At 38.8% G+C, this 20,716-nt stretch overlaps 2 protein-coding genes across 3 annotated transcripts in view; one reads left to right on the top strand and one right to left on the bottom strand.

Moving 5' to 3' along the window:
* Window positions 1-8,201, bottom strand: part of sass6 (SAS-6 centriolar assembly protein) — a 62,642-nt gene extending 54,441 nt beyond the window's left edge. The window contains exons 1-4 of the mRNA XM_078561681.1: window positions 8,058-8,201; window positions 5,793-5,853; window positions 3,047-3,126; window positions 1,989-2,093 (exon numbers count right to left, since the gene is read on the bottom strand). Of these exons, the coding sequence (XP_078417807.1) occupies window positions 1,989-2,093; window positions 3,047-3,126; window positions 5,793-5,853; window positions 8,058-8,122 (311 nt within the window). The 5' untranslated portion in view covers window positions 8,123-8,201. The remainder of the gene's footprint in view (window positions 1-1,988; window positions 2,094-3,046; window positions 3,127-5,792; window positions 5,854-8,057) is intronic.
* Window positions 8,202-8,262: 61 nt separating this feature from the next.
* Window positions 8,263-20,716, top strand: part of trmt13 (tRNA methyltransferase 13) — a 32,382-nt gene continuing 19,928 nt past the window's right edge. For both annotated transcript variants that reach the window (XM_078561685.1, XM_078561684.1), the window contains exons 1-5: window positions 8,263-8,621; window positions 11,355-11,401; window positions 15,127-15,193; window positions 16,296-16,358; window positions 16,465-16,534. In XM_078561685.1, the coding sequence (XP_078417811.1) occupies window positions 8,469-8,621; window positions 11,355-11,401; window positions 15,127-15,193; window positions 16,296-16,358; window positions 16,465-16,534 (400 nt within the window). In that variant the 5' untranslated portion in view covers window positions 8,263-8,468. The remainder of the gene's footprint in view (window positions 8,622-11,354; window positions 11,402-15,126; window positions 15,194-16,295; window positions 16,359-16,464; window positions 16,535-20,716) is intronic.

Raw genomic sequence — 20,716 nt, 5'->3', positions numbered from 1 at the left:
ACATCATACCTCAGTAATGCTGCATTCTTAACTGTGCTTACATGGAAAATGATTAAAAACTTCCTGCACACCAAAAAAGAGATTTGAAGACAGAACTTGGTTGAGATACGTGTACAAATTAATTACGGCAATAATTTGTAGTTGCTGCCAAGAGGATTGGCTCAAAATCCTTGAAAGCTGAGGGGCTGCTAACAGAGATGTGGGTACACTCCATGTTTTTCGTCTTGCCAAGTAGTCTGGACATATTGGACTTATTTAAATGTATTATAGACTTCATGGGAATTGAAATTCATTTGGATCCTAATCATTGCTGCTGGCCTCCCCATCGGATGCTCTGAAATTATTTACTGCTCAACTCTGGCAGACAGTTGTAGTGTATAGTGGAGGAACATTATCCCCCCCTGTTCCCACAGTAAAACAAAAATCAGGTTTCACCTCCAATTCTTCTGTAAGCAAAGTCAGGAATATCTGATACAAAAACAACATTTCTCTGACAAAGGGTCATTGACCTGAAATGTTAATTCTGTTCCTCCCTTCACAGATGCTGCCTGCTGAGTATTTCCAAAATGTTGTCTTTTTTAATTTAGAAAAAATCTGAATGCACAGAAATCACTGCCTTATATATGCCTATATACAGGTGGTTTTCTCCCTTTCCCATTTTCTTATTGAAGATACATTTGTTTTGTTTCCTCTTATGTGTTGGTTGTACATATGTTATGACCACAGCAGATGTTAATTGCTGAGCAAACCAAATCCCAGAGGGAAACTTGGCTTATGGGCCATATCCCTTTTTTTGTATTCTGAAAATGAGAAGAAAACGTACTGATCTCAGCAGCATGAAGTCCAGTGACACTTCTGGGATTTTAAAAATTAGAAGTAAAAGTTTTGTTAACAAGAAGAAAAGAAAACTTAGGCACAGGAGATTACAGTTACACAGTTAAAATTAGTCTTACAAAACATCCCCCCAAAAGACTCCCTACATGGTCAGACCCACAGTAAACACTTTCCAGACAACACTCCCTTATAGATGTTTAACTATAAAAATCCAGTAATATTACCCAAGGCAAACTGCTATAGCTTTATTAAAGGCAAATCGCATGACCTCTTAAACTCTCTTCCATTCTGTTGTGGAAATCCAAGGCTTCAGAGCAAGACTGCTTTTTGCAGCACAAGACTTCTCTGGCTTGACTGGGTGGCTGATTCAAACTGCATCCTCTCCCAGCCTACAGCTGTTTCCAGGAGATCTACCTCACACGGCCAACAGCCAACCACGAAACTCCCCACAGTAACTCTGAAATACCTTCCCCCCACCCCCACCTTTCATCTCATGTTCCATTGTTCTCACACATCTTTGAAACTCGAATCCTTTCAAATATAAAATCTTTCATGTTTCTATTTTGTCTCTGCTTTCAGGTCAATAAAATGTAATATACACTCTTCTATTTACCCATGAAACTCCTGTAAGGTGCAAAAATGTATCTTGTCACCTTTGACATTCCTTTGATATTCAACAACCTCTCAACTTATCTAAAAATATGTTTGATCCAACCTATTTACTTGTACCTCAAACCCACCATAGTATCTCATTACAAATGTGCGAACCTAACACCTCTATCCTTGCATGTCTTAAACCTCCCAGACAACCTGTCTCTAGTAATCTTACACACACACTTCTTCATAGAATAACACTATATTCCCCAAAAGGATTTTTTAAAAATCCATTCTCACATATATTCAAGGTGTGGCTCTTTATTCTTAATGTTTCTATGTCCTGTTTGATTGTTAACAAGTTCTGTCTTCACCATCTCAAAGCAGATTTTAAAAATATGTATTTATACATTGTGTTGCTTGTGAACAATCTTTCAGACTAATACTGGTTTTAATTGAAATTACATTCCAACATTATTTTTTTATTTGAAAAAAGAGTCAAACATTCCATCTATACATATTTACAGAATTCAACCAAAATATTTCAAAACACTACTCACCTTGGAACATCTTTGTTCTCCTCTTGGATGCACTGCTGTAGAAGGTCTATAAACTTTTGTGGGAATGCAGAAAATTCTATTAAGAGTCCCTGCTGATTTTTTAAGCTATAAATGGAGAGATCAAAAATCAAAATTCTGCAGGCTACATTTAACAGCTGGCTCAAGTATTTACATATCATAAATCTTGAACAACCTAACAGATGAGTTTTGAATCTGCCGTTTCCTACAACTACATGACCTAAATCAGGTTATCTTGCTGACCTGAAATCTACAAATGTATTTCATAAAATAAATACTGTTCATGTTCTCTTTGCAGTTAGAAGAACTAAGCTTAGGACATTCTTCTTTGCTAGAAAAATATACTCTAGATAGACCTTAATATACCCTTGATTCACTACTTTTGCTGAGTTTGAAGCAGACTTCACAATTCTGGTTTTAGCATTCCTGGAAGGCAATGCCGGCATGTTTCATGAACATATCACTGGGAACATTCCATGGCATTGGCATACATCATGAAACGAAGAGCTGACATCAGCCAATGCTAGATTGATTGAATTGCAGTAAAATATTGGGGCGCTAATAAAAAGTAGGTCATCAGCCAAGACAAATTTCAGTCAACTTTGGACAAGTTAAATAAATAGATTGAGAAAAACATTTATGGCAACTATACATTACAAATACACTGTTTTACAATACAGATACCAAAAAAAATTAAGTGGTTATGGTTGCTTCAGGAGAAAAATAATTATGAGCATGATTCAGAATAATATCCTCTATACAAAATAGCAGATTAAGGTATCTAAATAGCAGCACAGAAGTATAAGCCTCTAGAGAGTCTAAGTGGCCCTCTGAGACTTTGTGCCATAACAAACTGCAACTCTTATTTCTATTTGGAATCTGAATAAGTGTGAAAGTGCTCCCTCATCAAATGTAATTTGTGCAGAATGCTTTTCTTGACATTCAACTATAGTGAAGCTGAAAACAATCTCTTAAATTGCCCTACATCAAAATAAGAACATCACTAAATATAGTAAATATGTAAGTAAACCATTGCTTACCTCTGAAAATCTTCTTCTGTTAATATCAAGTTATAAAGAAAAAATGGATCTATATCATCTGTTAACCGGACTACCAAATCCTGCAATTAAAAAACTAATTTGCTGAAGTTGTTCCACTGGTTAGCTGTGTTAATGCTACAATTTACACCTTAAACTGGGAAAAATTACTTACATTTAGTTCCATTAGTACAAATCTGATCATAAATACCTTTGCATTTACCAGAGAAGTCCTTTACCCACCACAAGTACTTAGAAGACTGAAGCCATTGTTTTTGATCCTTACTTCAAACTCCATTCCCTACTACAGATTCCACCTCTTTCGCTGAAAACAGTCTGAGATTAAGCCAGTTGGTTCACAAACTTGGTGTCATGTTTAATTTTGCGATGAGCTTCAAACCTTATATTCACGCCATCACTAAGACCCTCCTATTTCCACCTCCATAATATCGCTCAACTTTGGCCCTATCTGAGGTCACCTGCTACTGAAACCCTCATCTATGCCTTCTTTACCTCTAAAATTGATTATTCCAATCCACTCCTGGCTGGTCTCCCACATTCTAACCGACGGAAACTTGAAGTAATCCAAAACTCTGCTACCTGTGTATTAACTCACAGCAAGTCCAATTCCTCTATCACCCACTGTGCTCGCTGACCTACATTGACTTCTGGTCAAGCAACATCTTGATTTTAAAATTCTCATCCTTGTTTTCAAATCCCTCCATGGCCTCTCCCCACCCTATCTCTGTAAGCTCATCTAGCCCCACAACCCTCCGAGGTATCTGCGCTCCTCTAATTCTGGCTTCTTATGCATCCCTGATTTTAATCGCTCTACCATTGGTAGCCACCCCTTCAGTTGCCTTGGCCTGAATCTCTGCATACCCTGCCTACCCAACTTTCTCTTGTTATGATCTCAGTGGAGACCAGTAACTTTTAAAAAGAAATTTGGATTCCCAGTTAATAACTGAAAGAATAATATCACACAATTTCACAATTTAAACAAAAAACCTTTACTGTACAAGCACTAATGAGAGAAAGTGCTACTAACTCAAACACTACATTTCGTAAACACTTATATATTACTCCAGAAAATCTCAACAGTACACTTCTATTTGCACCCAAGAGTTCCCCTAAGTTCCCCTATACTTTACAGGATCTTGAAGAGTACTTCACTTCTCCTGGGACCAAACCAAGTTGTGCCGCAGCTCTCAGAAATTCACTTTGACTCTCCAGTGTTCCCATTCTTCTCCAACATGAGATTTCTTGGGGTTGTTCCACTAGCATCCAGCTAGGCGACCCTCCAACACCTCATGATTGTGGACTCCCCAGTTCATCCAAGGTGCTTCATAGGAGCGTTATAAAACAATGTATGAAACCAAACCACAAAGAGGTCATTTTTAAGGGAGTGTCTTAAAGGAGGAAAGTTTAGTAAAGAGATGTATTCTTACTTAGTGATTCCAAATCAGGCGGCACCTTTGGTTTCTGATAGCCCTCTGCTACTGATCTACAGCTCCTGGCAGATTCCCTCTCTGCTTGAATCAAAGCTGCTCCAGGCTTCAAATAACTTTTATCTGTGGGAAATCACATACAGACAAAACCCAAAACCAAGAAATAAACCTCCCTACAATCTATCTCCGCAACAACGTGGTATATATGAGATGTCCCAGATAGAGATTTAAACTAATTATCTTCAATTCCCAAACCTTCCCTTTATTTTGGGAAATCATATGAATAATTTAAACCCCTTATGGACACAGCTGTAGACATCGCATCTCCACCAAGAAATTCAGAGAGGAGTCATCCATTATTTAGAGTTTTCCCACTTCCAACTTTGACCTGATTAAATAAACATAAGCCATCCTTTGAATTTCAATTACTCTGGGTTTGTTTAGCAGCTTCTCAACCAGGAATTTTCATTAATCTTACATGTAAAAATTTCAGTCCCCAAACTAAAAATTATATTCCTAAAACACATGAATCATGAAATTACGTATTCATAACACTCCCCCCACTTTAAGAACTCTCCATCTCACTTTCCACCTTTGAGACACTCCTTAAAAATTACCTCTTTGACCAAGCTTTTACTCATATGAGCTAATATCTCATTATGTGTCCCAGTGTCATACATTGTTTTATAACGCTCCTATGAAGCACCTTGGATGTTTCATTATGTCAAAGGTGCTATATAAATATAAGTTGCTGTTGTTAAAAGACAATCCTTAAATCTAATAGGAAACTTAAACCTTAGACTGCAAGCACCTTCAGGAAAGTGACAACCTGCCTGAGCCAATAGGTTATTTAAATGTGTAGCTACGCACTATATAAAAAAAGTTTTTCAATAATAACAGTTCTCAAAACCTTAGATTCTTATCACTATGATACTCCTGCCTAAGTGTGGTTCATGCATGCCAGTCACCCTCTGGTACCTCACCAAAGTGCTCATTCATGTATGACCATAGAATGTGATGACAGACAGGGAAGTGGGTGTCAGATGGAGAAAAAAATTGGGCTTAACTGTGATGCCCTCCTCTCAAAAACGTTTGGTGACAGTTACTGTCAAGGCTCATACATGAACATTGGTGATGATCATCCTAGCAAGGAATCAATACCAGATGGCAAATCTTAGGGCAAGTATGCTTAGACAGCAAACTGCAATAATTGAGGATACTTCACAGACCTGAAGTATATTCCAAGACTTAATGCACAAGAGGAACAATTTTTTAAAAAAATATTTGAAACACTCACTAACCTTTTTGTAAACAGGATTAGATGCACAATGCAGCTCAACAGTTACTCGAATAGTTGTTCTCCTGCAAATAGATATTTTTAAAAATTTTAACCAAAGGCAAAAACCATCCTTTTTGAAGCAGATTGAGTCTTTTTGAGATCAACATACCTCAAAGATGATAGGTCTAGTGAGAGGAGATTGAAATCAATTTCATAGAAGACTTAGTAAGCTGATACCTGAAGTAGGCAAGCCATAGTACATCAGAAAATTGTTGATGATTTACCATGCTCAGTAATGGGACCTGTACTGGATAGGTGATTTTGGATTACAAGCAGAAAGCTTCCCAGTATCTTACACAGTTATTCACACCATTCTCCTTCAAAACCTCTCCAACTCCATGAGGCATCCATTGCATGGCTTCATTTGTAACTTTTTAATTATAACCACTGTTTCTCCAACATTGGCTTCTCTCTGTCTCCCACACTGTCACCTCTAGAGCCTTCTGCCACATTGTTTCCTTATCTACATGTAACCCCTTACCAACAGTCAGTCAGCCTTGGGATCAGCTTTAAGGCAATAGTTTGAGACAATAGTCAGGGAAGGGGGTGGAATCATGGCAACCACATGAATTTGTAGCAAGTACTGAAGACAATGGCTTCAATTCTTCCGATGTTTAACTGGGGAAAATTGTGACTTCTCCAAGACTGGATGTCAGGTAAACAGTTTTACACCACAGAGTTGCTGTAGAGGTAGATCTGGGTTTTGTCAGCATACTCATGGAAGCTGACCCAATATCTTTTGGTGATTTCACCAAGGGCAGATGAGGAAGAAGTAGATGAAGGAGAGGGGAATTTGGATAGACCCTTCAGGAACTCTAGAGATAGCAGTGTGGAGATGCTGAACCAAGAAAGAGCAGTGCTACCGAGCTGGTCCAGGGAGGAGAGGCACTGTAGAAAGATGGTGTCAGCAACCATTTGAAAAGCTGCAGAAAGTCATAGGCGATGAGGCAGAATGCTCCACTAGTCAGAGGGGATGTCATTGGTGATTTTGATTTGGGAAATTTTGGTGCTGTGGCAGGCACAGTTTCGCATAGAGGCGAAAACATGTTCAAGGAGAAGAAAGTGAGGTTGGAAAAATGACAATAGGTTGCAAGGACTGAGGGGCCGAGTGTATGTTTTTTGAGGAGGGAGTAATGGCAGCAGTTTTGAAAGAGATAGTAACTTGAATTCTATGCACCAGGTTACATCACACAATAATATGTAATGAAGTGTGCTGCTTCAATAGTCTGAGCTTCTTTAATGTCCTTTCTTATATTTTCTTTCTATGATTCCCTCCCCTCCAAATGGCCTTACATCCCTCACCAAGATAAAGTACATGTGTGTGTTGTAAATAAAACCACATATAAAAATACACACACGCAGACTTCCAGTGGAGTTAATAGTATAGCAATGGGAGCATTAACCCCAGATGAGCTGACAGCATATTGAATGTAGATATTTCCCAAAATTTCACCTCAGACATCAAGGAAGTATGCACTTTTTAATTTTAATTTTCTTTCCTTTCAAAATTTCAGCAAAGAGCAGACTGTAGTCTTACATGAGGACCTCCTGCAATATCACTCCTTAAATAACTTGCTAGCAAATGCTTAGCACCAGACCATACTGTTAGTTCTCCTACTTTTCCTATCCCTAGGCTTGTACCAAGCATTACTTGCATTTTTTGTATAGTATACAGGTGCAAACTACAGCACTTACAACAAGATCACGTTTCACAAATCTTCCCCAGTGTTTAGTGGTACACTGAAAGCTAGAAAGATACCACTGGGTACAGGTGAGTGCCGCCTCCAGGAAACCTGGTCCACCCGAGGTAAGATTGAGACTTTGATTTTTCATACAAGATATAATCTTTTGTCATCAGGGAACAGTACAAATCCTACTGCAAGACACCACGACCATTTATAGCACATCTGTCAAAGCAGGAAACTGTAGGATCTGGATTTATGATCACAAACCCACAGGCAAGTGGCTGTGTTTATTTTCAGGGTGAGATACGTGAAAATAGGCGACGTTTTTGAACCATAATACCATGGATGGATGGACAGAGGCCCCAGTCCATTGGGCGTGTGCCAGGCAACCTTTAAAGAGACATTTAAAACACTAAACCTTATTTAAAAATCTAGGATGCAGGATTTAAAACAGCCCAATGGATTACCGGTCCCCAGTCAGGGTGCCCTTACACAGACACCAGTTCCTACAACCATCCCCGATTATAGGGCAGCCATTTCACCTTTCTTCGCAGTCTTTACATCGAACAACGACCCGCACGATCTCACTGAAGAGTTGCTGGCTCATGGCGGATTCTCCACATTCAAAACTTGGCGCCTCGGCCTCGCGCACGGCCGTTACTGCGCGGGGGTGGGCGGGGCCTCGCCGCTCTCTAACCTTTAACCTTCGGTCTCTGCTTCTTCCGGCATACCCAGTCAGGCTGCGGTTCTTTACACTGGGAGGTGCGGCTGTTAAAGCGTCTCATTTACTATTAGCTTGGTAAACCTCTACTCCGAGATTGCAGAACACTTCATTTCACGCGCCCCTGCGACTAGCTTTATGCTTTGGGGTGGGGGGGTCATTTTGAAAAGCGGGAGGCCCTGGCACAGGCCTGTGTTTTCTTTTTTGAGGTGGTGCAGGAGTCGCTGCCAACATGACCGGCGAGAAGGCTGCAAATGGCATCCAGGCGCCTCTGCCAGGGAGATGCGGGTACTTCGTGGAAAAGAAGAAGAGATATTGCAAAATGATTGTTGCAGAAGGGAAGCGTCTCTGTGGGGAACATGCGAATACAGCACCAGAAAGTGAAGTATGCCAACTGCTCATTAATTAGAAAGGGACAACGAACAGTTGTCCTTGGTAGTCATTTTAATATTTTTTAAATTGTATTTATATGGTGCTTTTCACCACCGCCGGGCCTCTCAAAGCCTTTTATAGTATACATTGGAAGTCGAATCACTTTTAATGTAGGAAATGGATCAGCTAATCTGCACAGCAAGCTCCCACAAACAGCGATATGATTGTTGTACCTTCTGGTTCTCATAAGTTAGAAAATAATCACACTCTAGACTCAAAATGCTGGAGTTTCATCCAGTGTATTTTTTTGCTGTTGCTCCATGTGGCTGATAAACATGCAGAGATCATTCATTGTTACTGGGTACATGATTGCAATGCAGCAGTGAAATGTGGCATAATATAACCGTGTTAATGACCAAAAAAAAAGGTTTTCTAATGTTGATTGAGGAATAAAATATTAGCAAGCACACAGGTGATAACTTCCCTGCTTTTTAAAATAGTGTCACGGGATCTTTTGTATCCACCAGAAGGGGCTGGTGGGCTCTCAGTTTATCCTTTGATTTGAAAGATGACATCTCTGACAGTGCAGCATTCCCTCAGTACTGCACGGAGTGTCAGCCTTGACATTTGTGTTCAAGTCCTGGAATGGGACTTGGAACCATGTGACTCAGTGCTACAAACTGAGCCATGGCTGACACATCAAGCCTTAACACAGGAACAATGTAAACACCTCCGTTTGGGATGTATAGTTGATACTGAGGAAGACTTACAAGAAGACATTCATAGAAACTTGCAGGGCAATACACAGTTCATAAGAACTTGAGAAGTAAGAGGAGTAGGCCATTCGTGCCTGCTGTGCCATTTAATAAGATCTTGGCTGGTCATCTACCTCAACCCTCTTTCTGACACTTTCCCCATATCCCTTGATTCCCTTAGTTCTCAAAAATCTATCAGCCTACCTTCAGTGTGCTCAATGACTGGGCATCCAATGCTCTCTGGGGTAAATACATTCAAAAATTTCTCCTTATCTCAGTTCTAGATGGCTGACACTTTATTCTGAGACTGTGACCCTGTGTTTTAGACTCTCCAGCCAGGGAAAACATTTTCTCAGCGTCTATCCTGTCAAAATATTTCAATTCGATCACTTCTCATTCTTCTAAACTCCAAGGAATATGGCCAGTTGTGCATGTGCTGACTCTTTCAGTCATGTCTAGTCCCACAACCCTGCTTTTTGTCTGTAATCTTGTAAGTTTATCATTCTCATGTAACTGTCCAACTCCTTTTTAAGTATTGATAGACATGAATAAATTTGTGTTGTAAATTAACTTGAATATAGATTAAAGTGTGAGATGTTGCATTTTGCTCAGAAGAATAAGGAGGCCATCTAATTTATGGAAAATAAGAGTAAGTAGAGGAGCAAAAGGTTCTAGGGATTCAGATATACATCACTAAAAGTTTATTAATACCCTGTAATTTGTTGCAGTCCTCCATATTGACTATCCTCCCAGTTTGGTATTGAAGTTGTGTTTACAAGTTGTGTTTTCTATTCCGAAGTCTAAATTGTTAATATAAATTGTGAACAACAGGGATCCCAGCACTGATCCTTTTGGGAGCCCACTTCCCACCTTCTGTCATTCTGAGTAGCTCTCCTTTACTCTCTGCTTTCTGTCTTGCAGCCAACTAACATGCTACTACTTGTCCCCTGACTTTGCATGCTCTGACCTTATTAATAGGTCTATTATATGGTGCCTTATCAATGGTCTTTTGGAAGTCTTGATGTATCCCATCTATGACATTACGCTCACCTACTCTCTGTTACCTCTTCGGAGAATTCAATAGATTAGTTAAGCAAGTTTGTCCCTTTTGAATCCATGTTAACTATTCATTATTATATTCTGGTTTCTAGATGTTTTTCCATTTTCTCCTTTAATAGAAGATTTCATTATCTTTCCTACCACAGATGTTCAGCTGTCTCTAGTTGTCTGAACATGTTCTATCCTAAATTGTCAGTCTACTGACAATTTTTCTAACAAATTGTTAAAAATGCACTTTCTGCTATCTCTCCCCTAGATTCCTTTAAAATGCATGGATACAATCCACCTGGCCCAGGGATTTTATTGTCTTTGAGTTTGATTAATTCATTTAATATTTCTCCTCCTTATTTATTTAAAATGTGGTTTATCATTTCTGATGTCATCTTCCAATCTCATGTCCACCTGATTTGTCTTCCTAATTAATACTGAAGCAAAATAATTATTTAATATTTCTGTAATTTTAGTTTCACTTTCTGTGATTTATTCTGTTTATCAGTGACTCTATTCCTGCTTTGTGAGAAACTGAATGTTGAAGTGTATGCAGATTGCTTAAATTTGATTAAGCAGCCAGGGAGAGAGCTGCAGCCAAGAGCAAAGGCTTGATTGGTGGGCCATCAAAAATTATGCATTTAGTCATCTTGATGTTCGTTTGTAGGACATTCTAATTCATTTACAACTTAGTGTAATATATATAAATGACTGAGACGTAAATGTCCAATACTTATCCTTTATTGTTTAATGTCAATGCACCAAAAATTGAACTATTTTTTTGTAGTTCTAAAGTTGAGCTCTGAAAAACATTCTGAAATGTGCAGAGCAATGTGGATCGTTAATTGTTAACTGGAGATTTAATTGCTGTTATCAATTTCCCAAGTAAAAAAAGTTTGCCAATTCACATGTTCAAGTTAAATATTTTTAATATTTCCTTGCAGGGTGAAAACCAAAGAAGAAGAATTCCATGTCCCCTTGACCCAAAACAGTAAGTACAATGGGCAGAAATTAACTGCTGTGAGTGTATTTTAACCATGTTAAAGATGAATTAAATGGTCAGCTTGACTCAGCTGGTAGCACTCTCATTGAGTCAGAAGGTTGTCAATTGAAGTCCCACTCCAGGACTTAACTATGCAGTTTAGTCTGATACTCTAGTAACATACTGAGGGAGTGTGATCCTTTGGATGAGATGTCAAACCTGACTGCCTGATCACTGGTTTACGACAAGATTAAAAGTCCTAATGCAATATTAGGAAAAGGGAAGTCCTCGTTGATATTCTTTGTTCATACTTGCCAACACCCAAAACAGATTAACTGACCATGCATTTCCTTACTTTTTTGGTTCTTGCTTTGTGCAAAATGCTTACTATTTTTGATCGTATAATGTAAGTTGCTGCAGGTTAAAGGTGATTTGTTGTATGTAAATACTTTCGGCCTTTTCTTAGACGTGATAAGATACCCTGTAAATGTAAGTCCTTTTCTTTCCTCTGCCCTTGGTTAAAAACCCTGATCTTGCACACCCACTGGAGTTCATTATCACCATTAGATCTTGGGGTGTTAGCTTATACTTAAAACATAATTTTCATTTAAAATATAACATTTTAGAAGAAGAAATGAGCAAAGTGCTACAAGAAAAGGCAGGTATTTCATTTGAATGTTTAAAGCAATAGGGGAAGGGGTTTATAACATGCTCCCACTGCTCCTTTTCCAAACTTGTAATAGTTATTCCTTCTTGCAAGTTTCTATAAACAGATAGCACTCTACCACTAACTGGTTGGAATTACTGAATCAATGGTCGTAACAAAAATATTAAATGTGCAAATGTATTGAGTGCAATGATAAATTCTTCTTGATGTAGTAGACACTATCTACTCCAGAGAGAAGACTTGCATATGGATCACTAAAATAAGAAAAACAATAAATATTTAAAATTCGTTGAAGCTTCAGGACGGCAAAAATTCCTTAGCATAATATCAAAAGGATGGCAAGAAAGAATATCAACATCAACACATGAAGTTTGAAAAGTACATTGGGAGGCTCAGTTTCACTGGGAGAAAAAAGTAATCTATAGCCTGAAGAAACAATAATAATGAAGCTGTTGAAGTTAGTTGCTGAGGAACAAATCCCATCTCGCTCATACCTGTAGTCTGGTAAGTAAATATTGTATTTAAGTTTTACGTATTTGTCCTATTACTGACTAGCATTCTGCATAAATTTCAACTTATGCAACATCATTTATATAAAACTATAAAGTCTCTAATATGTATATAGAAAGTCTTTTAGAAGTACTCCACCAATGCACTTGACCTGCATAAATCCTTTTTGTCTTGGTAGTGTCTATCAGTACCTATTTCTATTTTAAATTGATGTATTATTACATATTGTTGCCCTTGTTTCCACAGAAGTGTCCACCTTGTTCATTAGGAAGATAAAATGATGAGCAGCAGAAGACCAGTTGATCCATCTCTTGATACCTGATGGCTGGAGCATCATGATTAGACGCTACTTCCTTCCCCTCTAACTTCCACCCCACTCCACCCAAAACCATGTCATCTTCTGGGAGGGACGAAAAGACAACCTGCCTTGGAGAACAATAATGAGCTGTGGGATAGGAAGAAAAGCAATGATAAGAAGGAGTTGTCCACACTTCTGTGCAAAGCATTAGGAGCCCTATCACCAGCGACCTAATCTCTGCAGGGCATTTTCAGAAATATTGCGGACATAAGAGGTTCTGGAATATTGCAGTGAGGATATGTCAGCCAAGTGCAATAGATGCTGGATGGTGGCCTTTCAGCAACATCTTGCCCTTTGCCTCTTTCCTATCTACAGAAAAAAAAAAATCAAAGCTTTTTTGGATGATATGCACCAGCTTTAATAGATTATTGACCATATTTTCACTAGTGTGCAATTGAGGAGCATTCCTATGGACAATAACCTAGTAAGTTTGCATGTCATGCAATTGGGTTGAGTACCCTTGGCAGAGCAGATGGTCTTTCCAGTCAATCTGCTCAGTCTTCTTTCTGTGGTTTTATTGCTGCTCCCATCGAAATACTGTGCTCAAGAACCCTTCAATTGATGAGTATTGCCAAAGCTTGGCAACTAGGTTTTCATAATCTTATAGCTAGAAACAAGATCAAATATCATGCATCATAAATGTGAAATTATTGCTGCTTTATCAGATTTATTCATCTTTTGGTAAGTGTGTTACAACTACATGGTTTTACAGATGTATGTTTTAAACTGTCACCTTTAATTCAAGATAAATTGAGCATGTGACCTCCTACTAGTTCTGCCTTTCACAGGCATACTGTTTGAAGTCAACTATCCATATTTGTTACAAAGGATAGCTTCCAATTTAAATCTAGCTATTCTAAAACCTGTATGAAATCAATATAGGAATGTTCCTTTCATCACATTACATTATCCTTAAAAATAAGTAAACGCCTGCATTAGCACTGAACAATATCCTGCTTTGCCATAACTCTCAAAGATGACTACTGTGCTGTCTGATATCAAGTGAGGCATAAACCAGGATTTTCTCCAGTTTAATGCTGGCAATACTGAAGCTATTCTGTTCAACTCCAGCTCCCAATTTCATCATTCTGCTGTCGCCCGCCCGCCCACCATATTTACTCAGTTACACCAAATAGTATGTATCCTCAGTGTCCAATTTGTTCCTGAATTGATTTTCCAGGCTGACATCCTACTGATTTTGAAGGTCAGCTGATTCCACTAAAAACCATGCACACTTCAATCCTTTCCCACTGCTACTGAAATTCTTATTCAGGCCTTTGTCATCTTCAGGTTCTACTTCTACAAAGTTCACAACAGTCTCTCTTTAACTCTATCCTGGATGTCTTAATTTACCCATTGTTCATTTTGCATCTTTAAGTAAATCATATTTCTTTATCAATCCTGTCTTTAACAACTTCCACTAATTTCCTTTCACCCAGTGCATGGATTGAATAATTCTCATCATCTATAAATGCCTAAATAGCCTTTCCCCAGCCTCTGACTTCCTCTATCTCTATGTCCTAGCCTATTCTCTTCATCCTTCTGAATCTGGATTACTGAACACTCATACTCCCCATCCTGCCACCCACCAATGTTCTACCATTCTTGGCAGAGCATTCAATCATCATACCCCTAAACTGTTGAATTTTGAACCTAAATCTTATTGCCTTGCTTCATATCTTTCCACCTGCAAAAACGTCATCAAGCCCACCAACTACACATTCAGTCACCTCCTCTAAACTGCTTAAAATAATTGCAGATCTTTGCACATTCCAGTGCTTTAGAGTGTGCAAATCCTTTACCCTGATTTACAACTGTTTAATTTGAACTGCTCCACATTTGCAGGTGTCTTTCAAATTCACCATGCTTATAGCAAACTCCTTTTTTCCTTGACTCTGTTAAACCCTGTGACATTTACTGGTTAAGATATTCTTTAACATTATCCTTTAGTACTTCCTAGACTTATTCTTTAGTACAACAGAAATTGCGTTGGGGGGATAACATCCCTTGTTTTACGTTTAATGGTAGTTTAGCAAAAAAAAATGTATTATGTGAGATTCAATTTCATCTCCATATGGGGTGTAGATGTACCACTGATATAGTTGTTGCACTTTAAAAGTAATACGTAATACTGAAGCAAAAGTGATTAGAGTCTTAACTACTCACTACAATATATAAAGTACAATTATTTTTTTCCAGCACAATTGATGAAGACAAACTAGAAAAGCATCTGAAAAAGTGTAATTCAAGGGAAAAACCCAAACCTGTAAGTCTTATAAGATGTCAGTTTTTTTTCTTTTGGTCTACATTAAGTACTTCCAAGAACTTTGATTTTATTCAAATATAGAAAGTTTGGCTTTCATTTATGTGCGATATTTATGTAGTGCCCGACAAGTACTAATCACAATCATGTAAAGCACCTATGTGTGGTAAACTAGTCAATTTAGTCATGAGTTAACAAGAGAATGGAGCACTATCACACTGAAACAATGTGCATTTAAATTTCAGCCTTTAGTAGAGGCAAGTGGACAACAAGCAGGAGTTTGAACAGTTAAATTAGGTGACTAAAGGCTTGGTTGAGAAGGAAGTTAGTGTTCCAGGGTACAGGTTGTACCACCCTTTCTATCATAGCAACCATAAAGGGCATGGAAAACCCAATGTGAGCGCCCAAAATTCCATATATACATCATTATTAAATAGTGATCCCACCAGAATCGAGGTTGAATTTAAGCAGAATTTATTGTTGTGGTAACCTACAAGGTAAATTGAAATTTTTAAGACTGATATTGATAGATTCTTGTTTGGTAAAGATATCAAGAAATGTGGAGAAGAGGCAGGTAAAAGAGTTTGAGTACAGCCATGTTCTAATAAAATGGCAGAACAGGCTGAAGCAAGTGAATGGCCTACTTCTATTCCTAAACAAAAACAGAATTACCTGGAAAAACTCAGCAGGTCTGGCAGCATCGGTGGAGAAGAAATCAGTTAACGTTTCGAGCCTTCACGACCCTTCGGCAGAACTGAAGCATAGTTAGGAGAAAGGAGCTATGCTTCAGTTCTGCCGAAGGGTCATGAGGGCTCGAAACGTTAACTGATTTCTTCTCCACCGATGCTGCCAGACCTGCTGAGTTTTTCCAGGTAATTCTGTTTTTGTTTTGGATTTCCAGCATCCGCAGTAGCTTTTGGCTTTTTACTTCTATTCCTATGTGCCTGCCAGAAAATCAAGTTCTTTTAAAATTTCTATTTACATATTTTCTTTCTTTTAAACTAACAGAGACCATATACAGAATCTTACAATGAAATGCATTATATTTAATTTCTTTAATCTTTTTCTAATCCTTGTTACTCCTACTTTGTTTTTCACATTTCAGATTTACTATATTAAAGGTATCAATGGGGGTTACGAGGATGCAATGGAGACACCCAGACAACAGGTACAGCTTCCCATGAGGTGAAAATCAGATAAGTATTCTTTAATGATTACCTTTAATTTCTCTTCAGTAAAGCAACTTATTATTCTGTCTCTTAAATATATCCAAGGTTTCTATTTGTGCTCTGTCCAAAGAAGAACTGGAGAAAATGATCAAAAAGCTCCTAAAGGCAACTAGCAGTGAGTATTATGCCACATGTATACACAGCTTAAAGGAAAGTTGTATAAACTAAAGAAAATTTTAACTTGCATATTATGCTGTCTAGGATTATGTTTAAGAAAAAACCATCAGAAATGTACAGCAAACATCCTAAACATTCAGTCCTTTGAAAGTAGAAAAATGTGCAATAGTTCTATTCATAGGAGTAGTTACCCCACAAAGCTGAAGGTGTCAGACAATTCACTCAGTTGGATTAGTTTAGACAAGATTTGTCGAACCAGCAGACTGTGGCTCCTGAGGCCATTCTATGTAGCTCCCTGAGCTAGTTTACAAAATGCCGGTCAGACAAGTATGTAGAGTGGAAGATTCAGAAAGGAACCGCGCCTCCAATCACAAACTGTTTCTCTCCCATATTTGCTGCTGATAGGCTCCCTAATGAAATCGGCTGGTTGGGGGGGAATCAGGGGGGTGGTTGGGATGGCGGAGGGGGAGGGGGTGAGGGTGGGTGGGAGTGAGTGGGAGGGTTGGGGTGAGAGAATGGGTGGGAGGGAGAGTGCGGGTGGGAGGAAGTGAGTGAGTGAGAATGTGGGTGGAAGTGAGTGAAAATGTGTGAGTGAGAAGAGTGAGTGTGCATCTGCCTTACTCCCTCAGGTTTCTCACTCACTCTCATCACTACACACCAACACATACACACACCCACTCAGTAGTTGAAGGTGAGTGAGTGAGCACCCTGAGGTTGGGAGTGGGCCTGGCACACACACTCTGACCCTCTCTCACTCTGACTCTCTCACACTCTGGTCATTTTTATTAATTACATTTTTTTAACTTAATTTATTTCTATGACATTGCTCCATTTTTGCTCAGCAATTGTTTCTTTTCTTAATACTTCAACTTTTATTGAAATTCATTTAATGTTGTGCCAAACCTTATGGGCTGGGTTGGGGGGTGGGCAGACTAGCTCACTCTTTGTGAAACGTACTTTCTATTGTTCGAGGACAAACCAATGGAAATGGCACCTGTGAATTCTGGAACTCAGACCAGCCTTCCTTTACCAGAAGGCAGCATGCGATGGAGGGTGTCTTTGGGGAAAAAAAGATTGAGGATTGAAACATGTAATGACAGACTTTTATTTCTTAGAATTTTAATGAAACCATGCATATGAATATCTGAAAAAAGCAAAGTGCTATATAATTTAAGAGAACTTCTTGACATCTTGGTAGTTCAGCACTTATCAAAATAAGCAAATCCAAGAGGAACAAATTGAATATCCCTGTTAACTGGCTACTGGCCAAGAGAAAAAGACAATCCAACCTGTATAGGAGAGGCATTCATATTGTTTAACATTTGTTTAACAAGATCTTTATCATTTCATAATTCCTCCATTTGAATTTTAATCATTGATATTGTCACGACTCACTGGGGATAATGCGCTGTAATATCAAGCCCCACTGCTCCCCAAGCCGTGTCAAATGTGAAAAGTTTAATCAGACCACTGAATTGCCCCAATTCTACCTAAATGTTTAATTTAGGTTAAAAGAATATGAGCACCAGGTTTGTAAACTTAACAAGTAAATAACTGTTTATTAAACAAATTGTCTGTAACCAGCTGCAAAAGAAAGAAATAGGACTGCTAACTTTTAACTCTATAACTTAAACTCTACCCCTTATTAAACCCCTATACACATGCACGCACGCACACACACACACATACATAAGACACACAAAATATGGATTTTAAGGGTGAGATAAAACAGTTCAATAGCACCATTCTGGAGTTCAGGATTAGATGAGTTAACTTTGATTGCTTTCTTCCAAATTCCTTGCAGATTGTTGTGGCTGACACGGGGTGGTCTCCTAGCACTTGCAGTCTATGGTTCTCTGGTTGAAACTTGCTTTTAATGTCTCTACTGGTGTTCTTTCCCCTTTTCCTCATGATAGGGGTTTCTCAATGAAAGAGGATACAGCGATGTGAGGAATAGCCAGCTCCTGACCAAGTGGCCAGGTTGTGTGTGAGGATAGTTCAGTAGATCAGCTTCTAGCCAAAAAGAGGAAAGACTTGGAACCTTTCTCTTCTGCGTTTTGTAAGACTAGCTACTATGGTAGGATTATTAGAGTCTTACAAAACACAGAAGAGAAAGTTTTCAGGTCTTTCCTCTTTTCAGCTAGGAGCTGATCTACTGGACTATCCTCACACACAACCTGGCCACTTAGTCAGGAGCCAATCAAAACGCTGTCGCTAGGCAGTTCCCTCTTAAACCAGGTCTCCTTTCCAGCACCATTCTGTCCAACCTGGCGCACACTGTTCCAGGATAGCAACATTGTAGATTTTCTTCTTCCTGCTCCATTGAACATCTCTTTTAAACTGCAGCCAAGGTAGTTTTTAAAGCCACAGTCCAACCTTAAAGCCACAGTCCAAGAAAAAATAAAAACATGTTCTTTACATGCCTCCACCCTTAAAAAGATGAAACTCCATTTAAAAAATATTTCATCACAGGGTATGTGATGCATAGACAACAAACACGAGATTTACACACATTCATCCATCCTTCCCCCTTATACAGTCTTAAGTATTAACTAATTTCAGTAATTTACACCTGGGACAATGCATCCACAATCACATTATCTTTACTGGTAATGTGAACAATCTTTACATTGAATGGTTGAAACAATAGACCCCATCTAAACAGTCTCGCATTTCAAGTTTTAAACTTCTCAGTGAACGTTAGCGGATTATGGTCAGTGTAGATTAGTGTTTTTTTGTTATTGTGCTCTTTTTTCTGTTCTTTATCTCTATTCCTTTGACCTTCTTTGTTCCTACTTCTATCCCTTTCCTTGCTTTTGGATTTTGCTCTTTCTTGATCTTTACCCTTGCCCTGTCCTGCATCATTACTACTGGTTAACCCAGTTTTATTTGTGTTTTTGTTCCCTGCCTCTGCTTCTTGAGTTCATATGTTTTTCCCTTTCTTTACTTTTTCTTTTACCCTATCTTTACTTTTAGATTTGTCCCTTTTCCCTCTATCTTTGTCTTTACTCTGTTCTCTATCTTGGTTTCTAGATTTTGATTTGGCCCTTTTTTCTTGGTCTCTGCTTTTACTTCATTCTCGACTTTAAGATTTCGATTTGGCCTGTTTTGCTCTCTCTTTGCTTTTACTCTGTTCACGATCTGTACTTCTGGATTTCACCTCTTTACCATTACTCTGCTCTGGATCACGTGTGTTGGATTTTGACTTGACTTGCTTCTCCAACTCTTTTCCATTAGCCTGCTCTCGTGCTACTTTACATGCTCCTGTTTTCTTTTTGGGTAATGGCCTTACACAATCTACTAATACCCGACTAAATTGTTCTTCAAAAAAGAGACTTTTTTATCCTTTTCTACTCCATTTAAAGTACCATTTGGAGAATTTTGGTGGCTTTTGTGTAATGAGGTAATAATTATGGTCCTGAGCTAGCAACCAGAATTATGGGGGATAAAATAATTCACAAACCGTTGCTTCTACCAGTACTGCACAGATTTCTGTTGATTCCCAGGGGTAGGCAGCACTGCAGGTCACGAACCACATAACCCATTCTTCATTGAAGAATTAGGGACCTCGGCTTAACATCTCATCTAAAGTCGACACCTCTGACAATGCAGCACTCTCTCACTACCGCACCAGAATGTCAGCCTAGATTGTTGTGCTCAAGCCCTGGTGTGGGATTTGAACCTACAACCTTGTAACTCAGAGGCAAGAGTGCTATGAACTGAGCCAATGTTGACACTTAACAGTCACAAGAGGCCAGGGGTTGGAGAACACAGTCATTGGAGGATAGTACAGAGATAGGCAAGGCCATAGAAGGATTTGAACATGAGGATAAGGGTTTTAAATTTGAGGCATTGTGGAACGAAAGCTAATGCAAGTCAATTGCACAAGGGGGATTGATGGGTGAGTGGGTTTAGTGTCGTTTACAATAGAAGGAGAAGAGTTTTCAATGAGAAGCCAATGGAAGGTGTAGCATGGTAGGTAACAGAAGCATGGTGGAGAGGTTCAACAGGACATGATCTGAAGCAGTGCCAGAAACCAGTGATGTTACAGAGGTGGGAGTAAACGTTTTTGTGATGGACAGGATGTGTGGTCAGCTCAAGGTCAAATAGGAGATCGGGGTTGTGAACAGTCTGGTTCAGCCTGAGACCGTGGTTGGAAAGGGGATGAAAGGCCGATAGT

Source organism: Cetorhinus maximus, chromosome 17 (genome assembly GCF_964194155.1).
Source record: "Cetorhinus maximus chromosome 17, sCetMax3.hap1.1, whole genome shotgun sequence".
Taxonomy (NCBI): Eukaryota; Metazoa; Chordata; class Chondrichthyes; order Lamniformes; family Cetorhinidae; genus Cetorhinus; species Cetorhinus maximus.
This window is presented reverse-complemented; position numbering and strand designations above follow the sequence as displayed.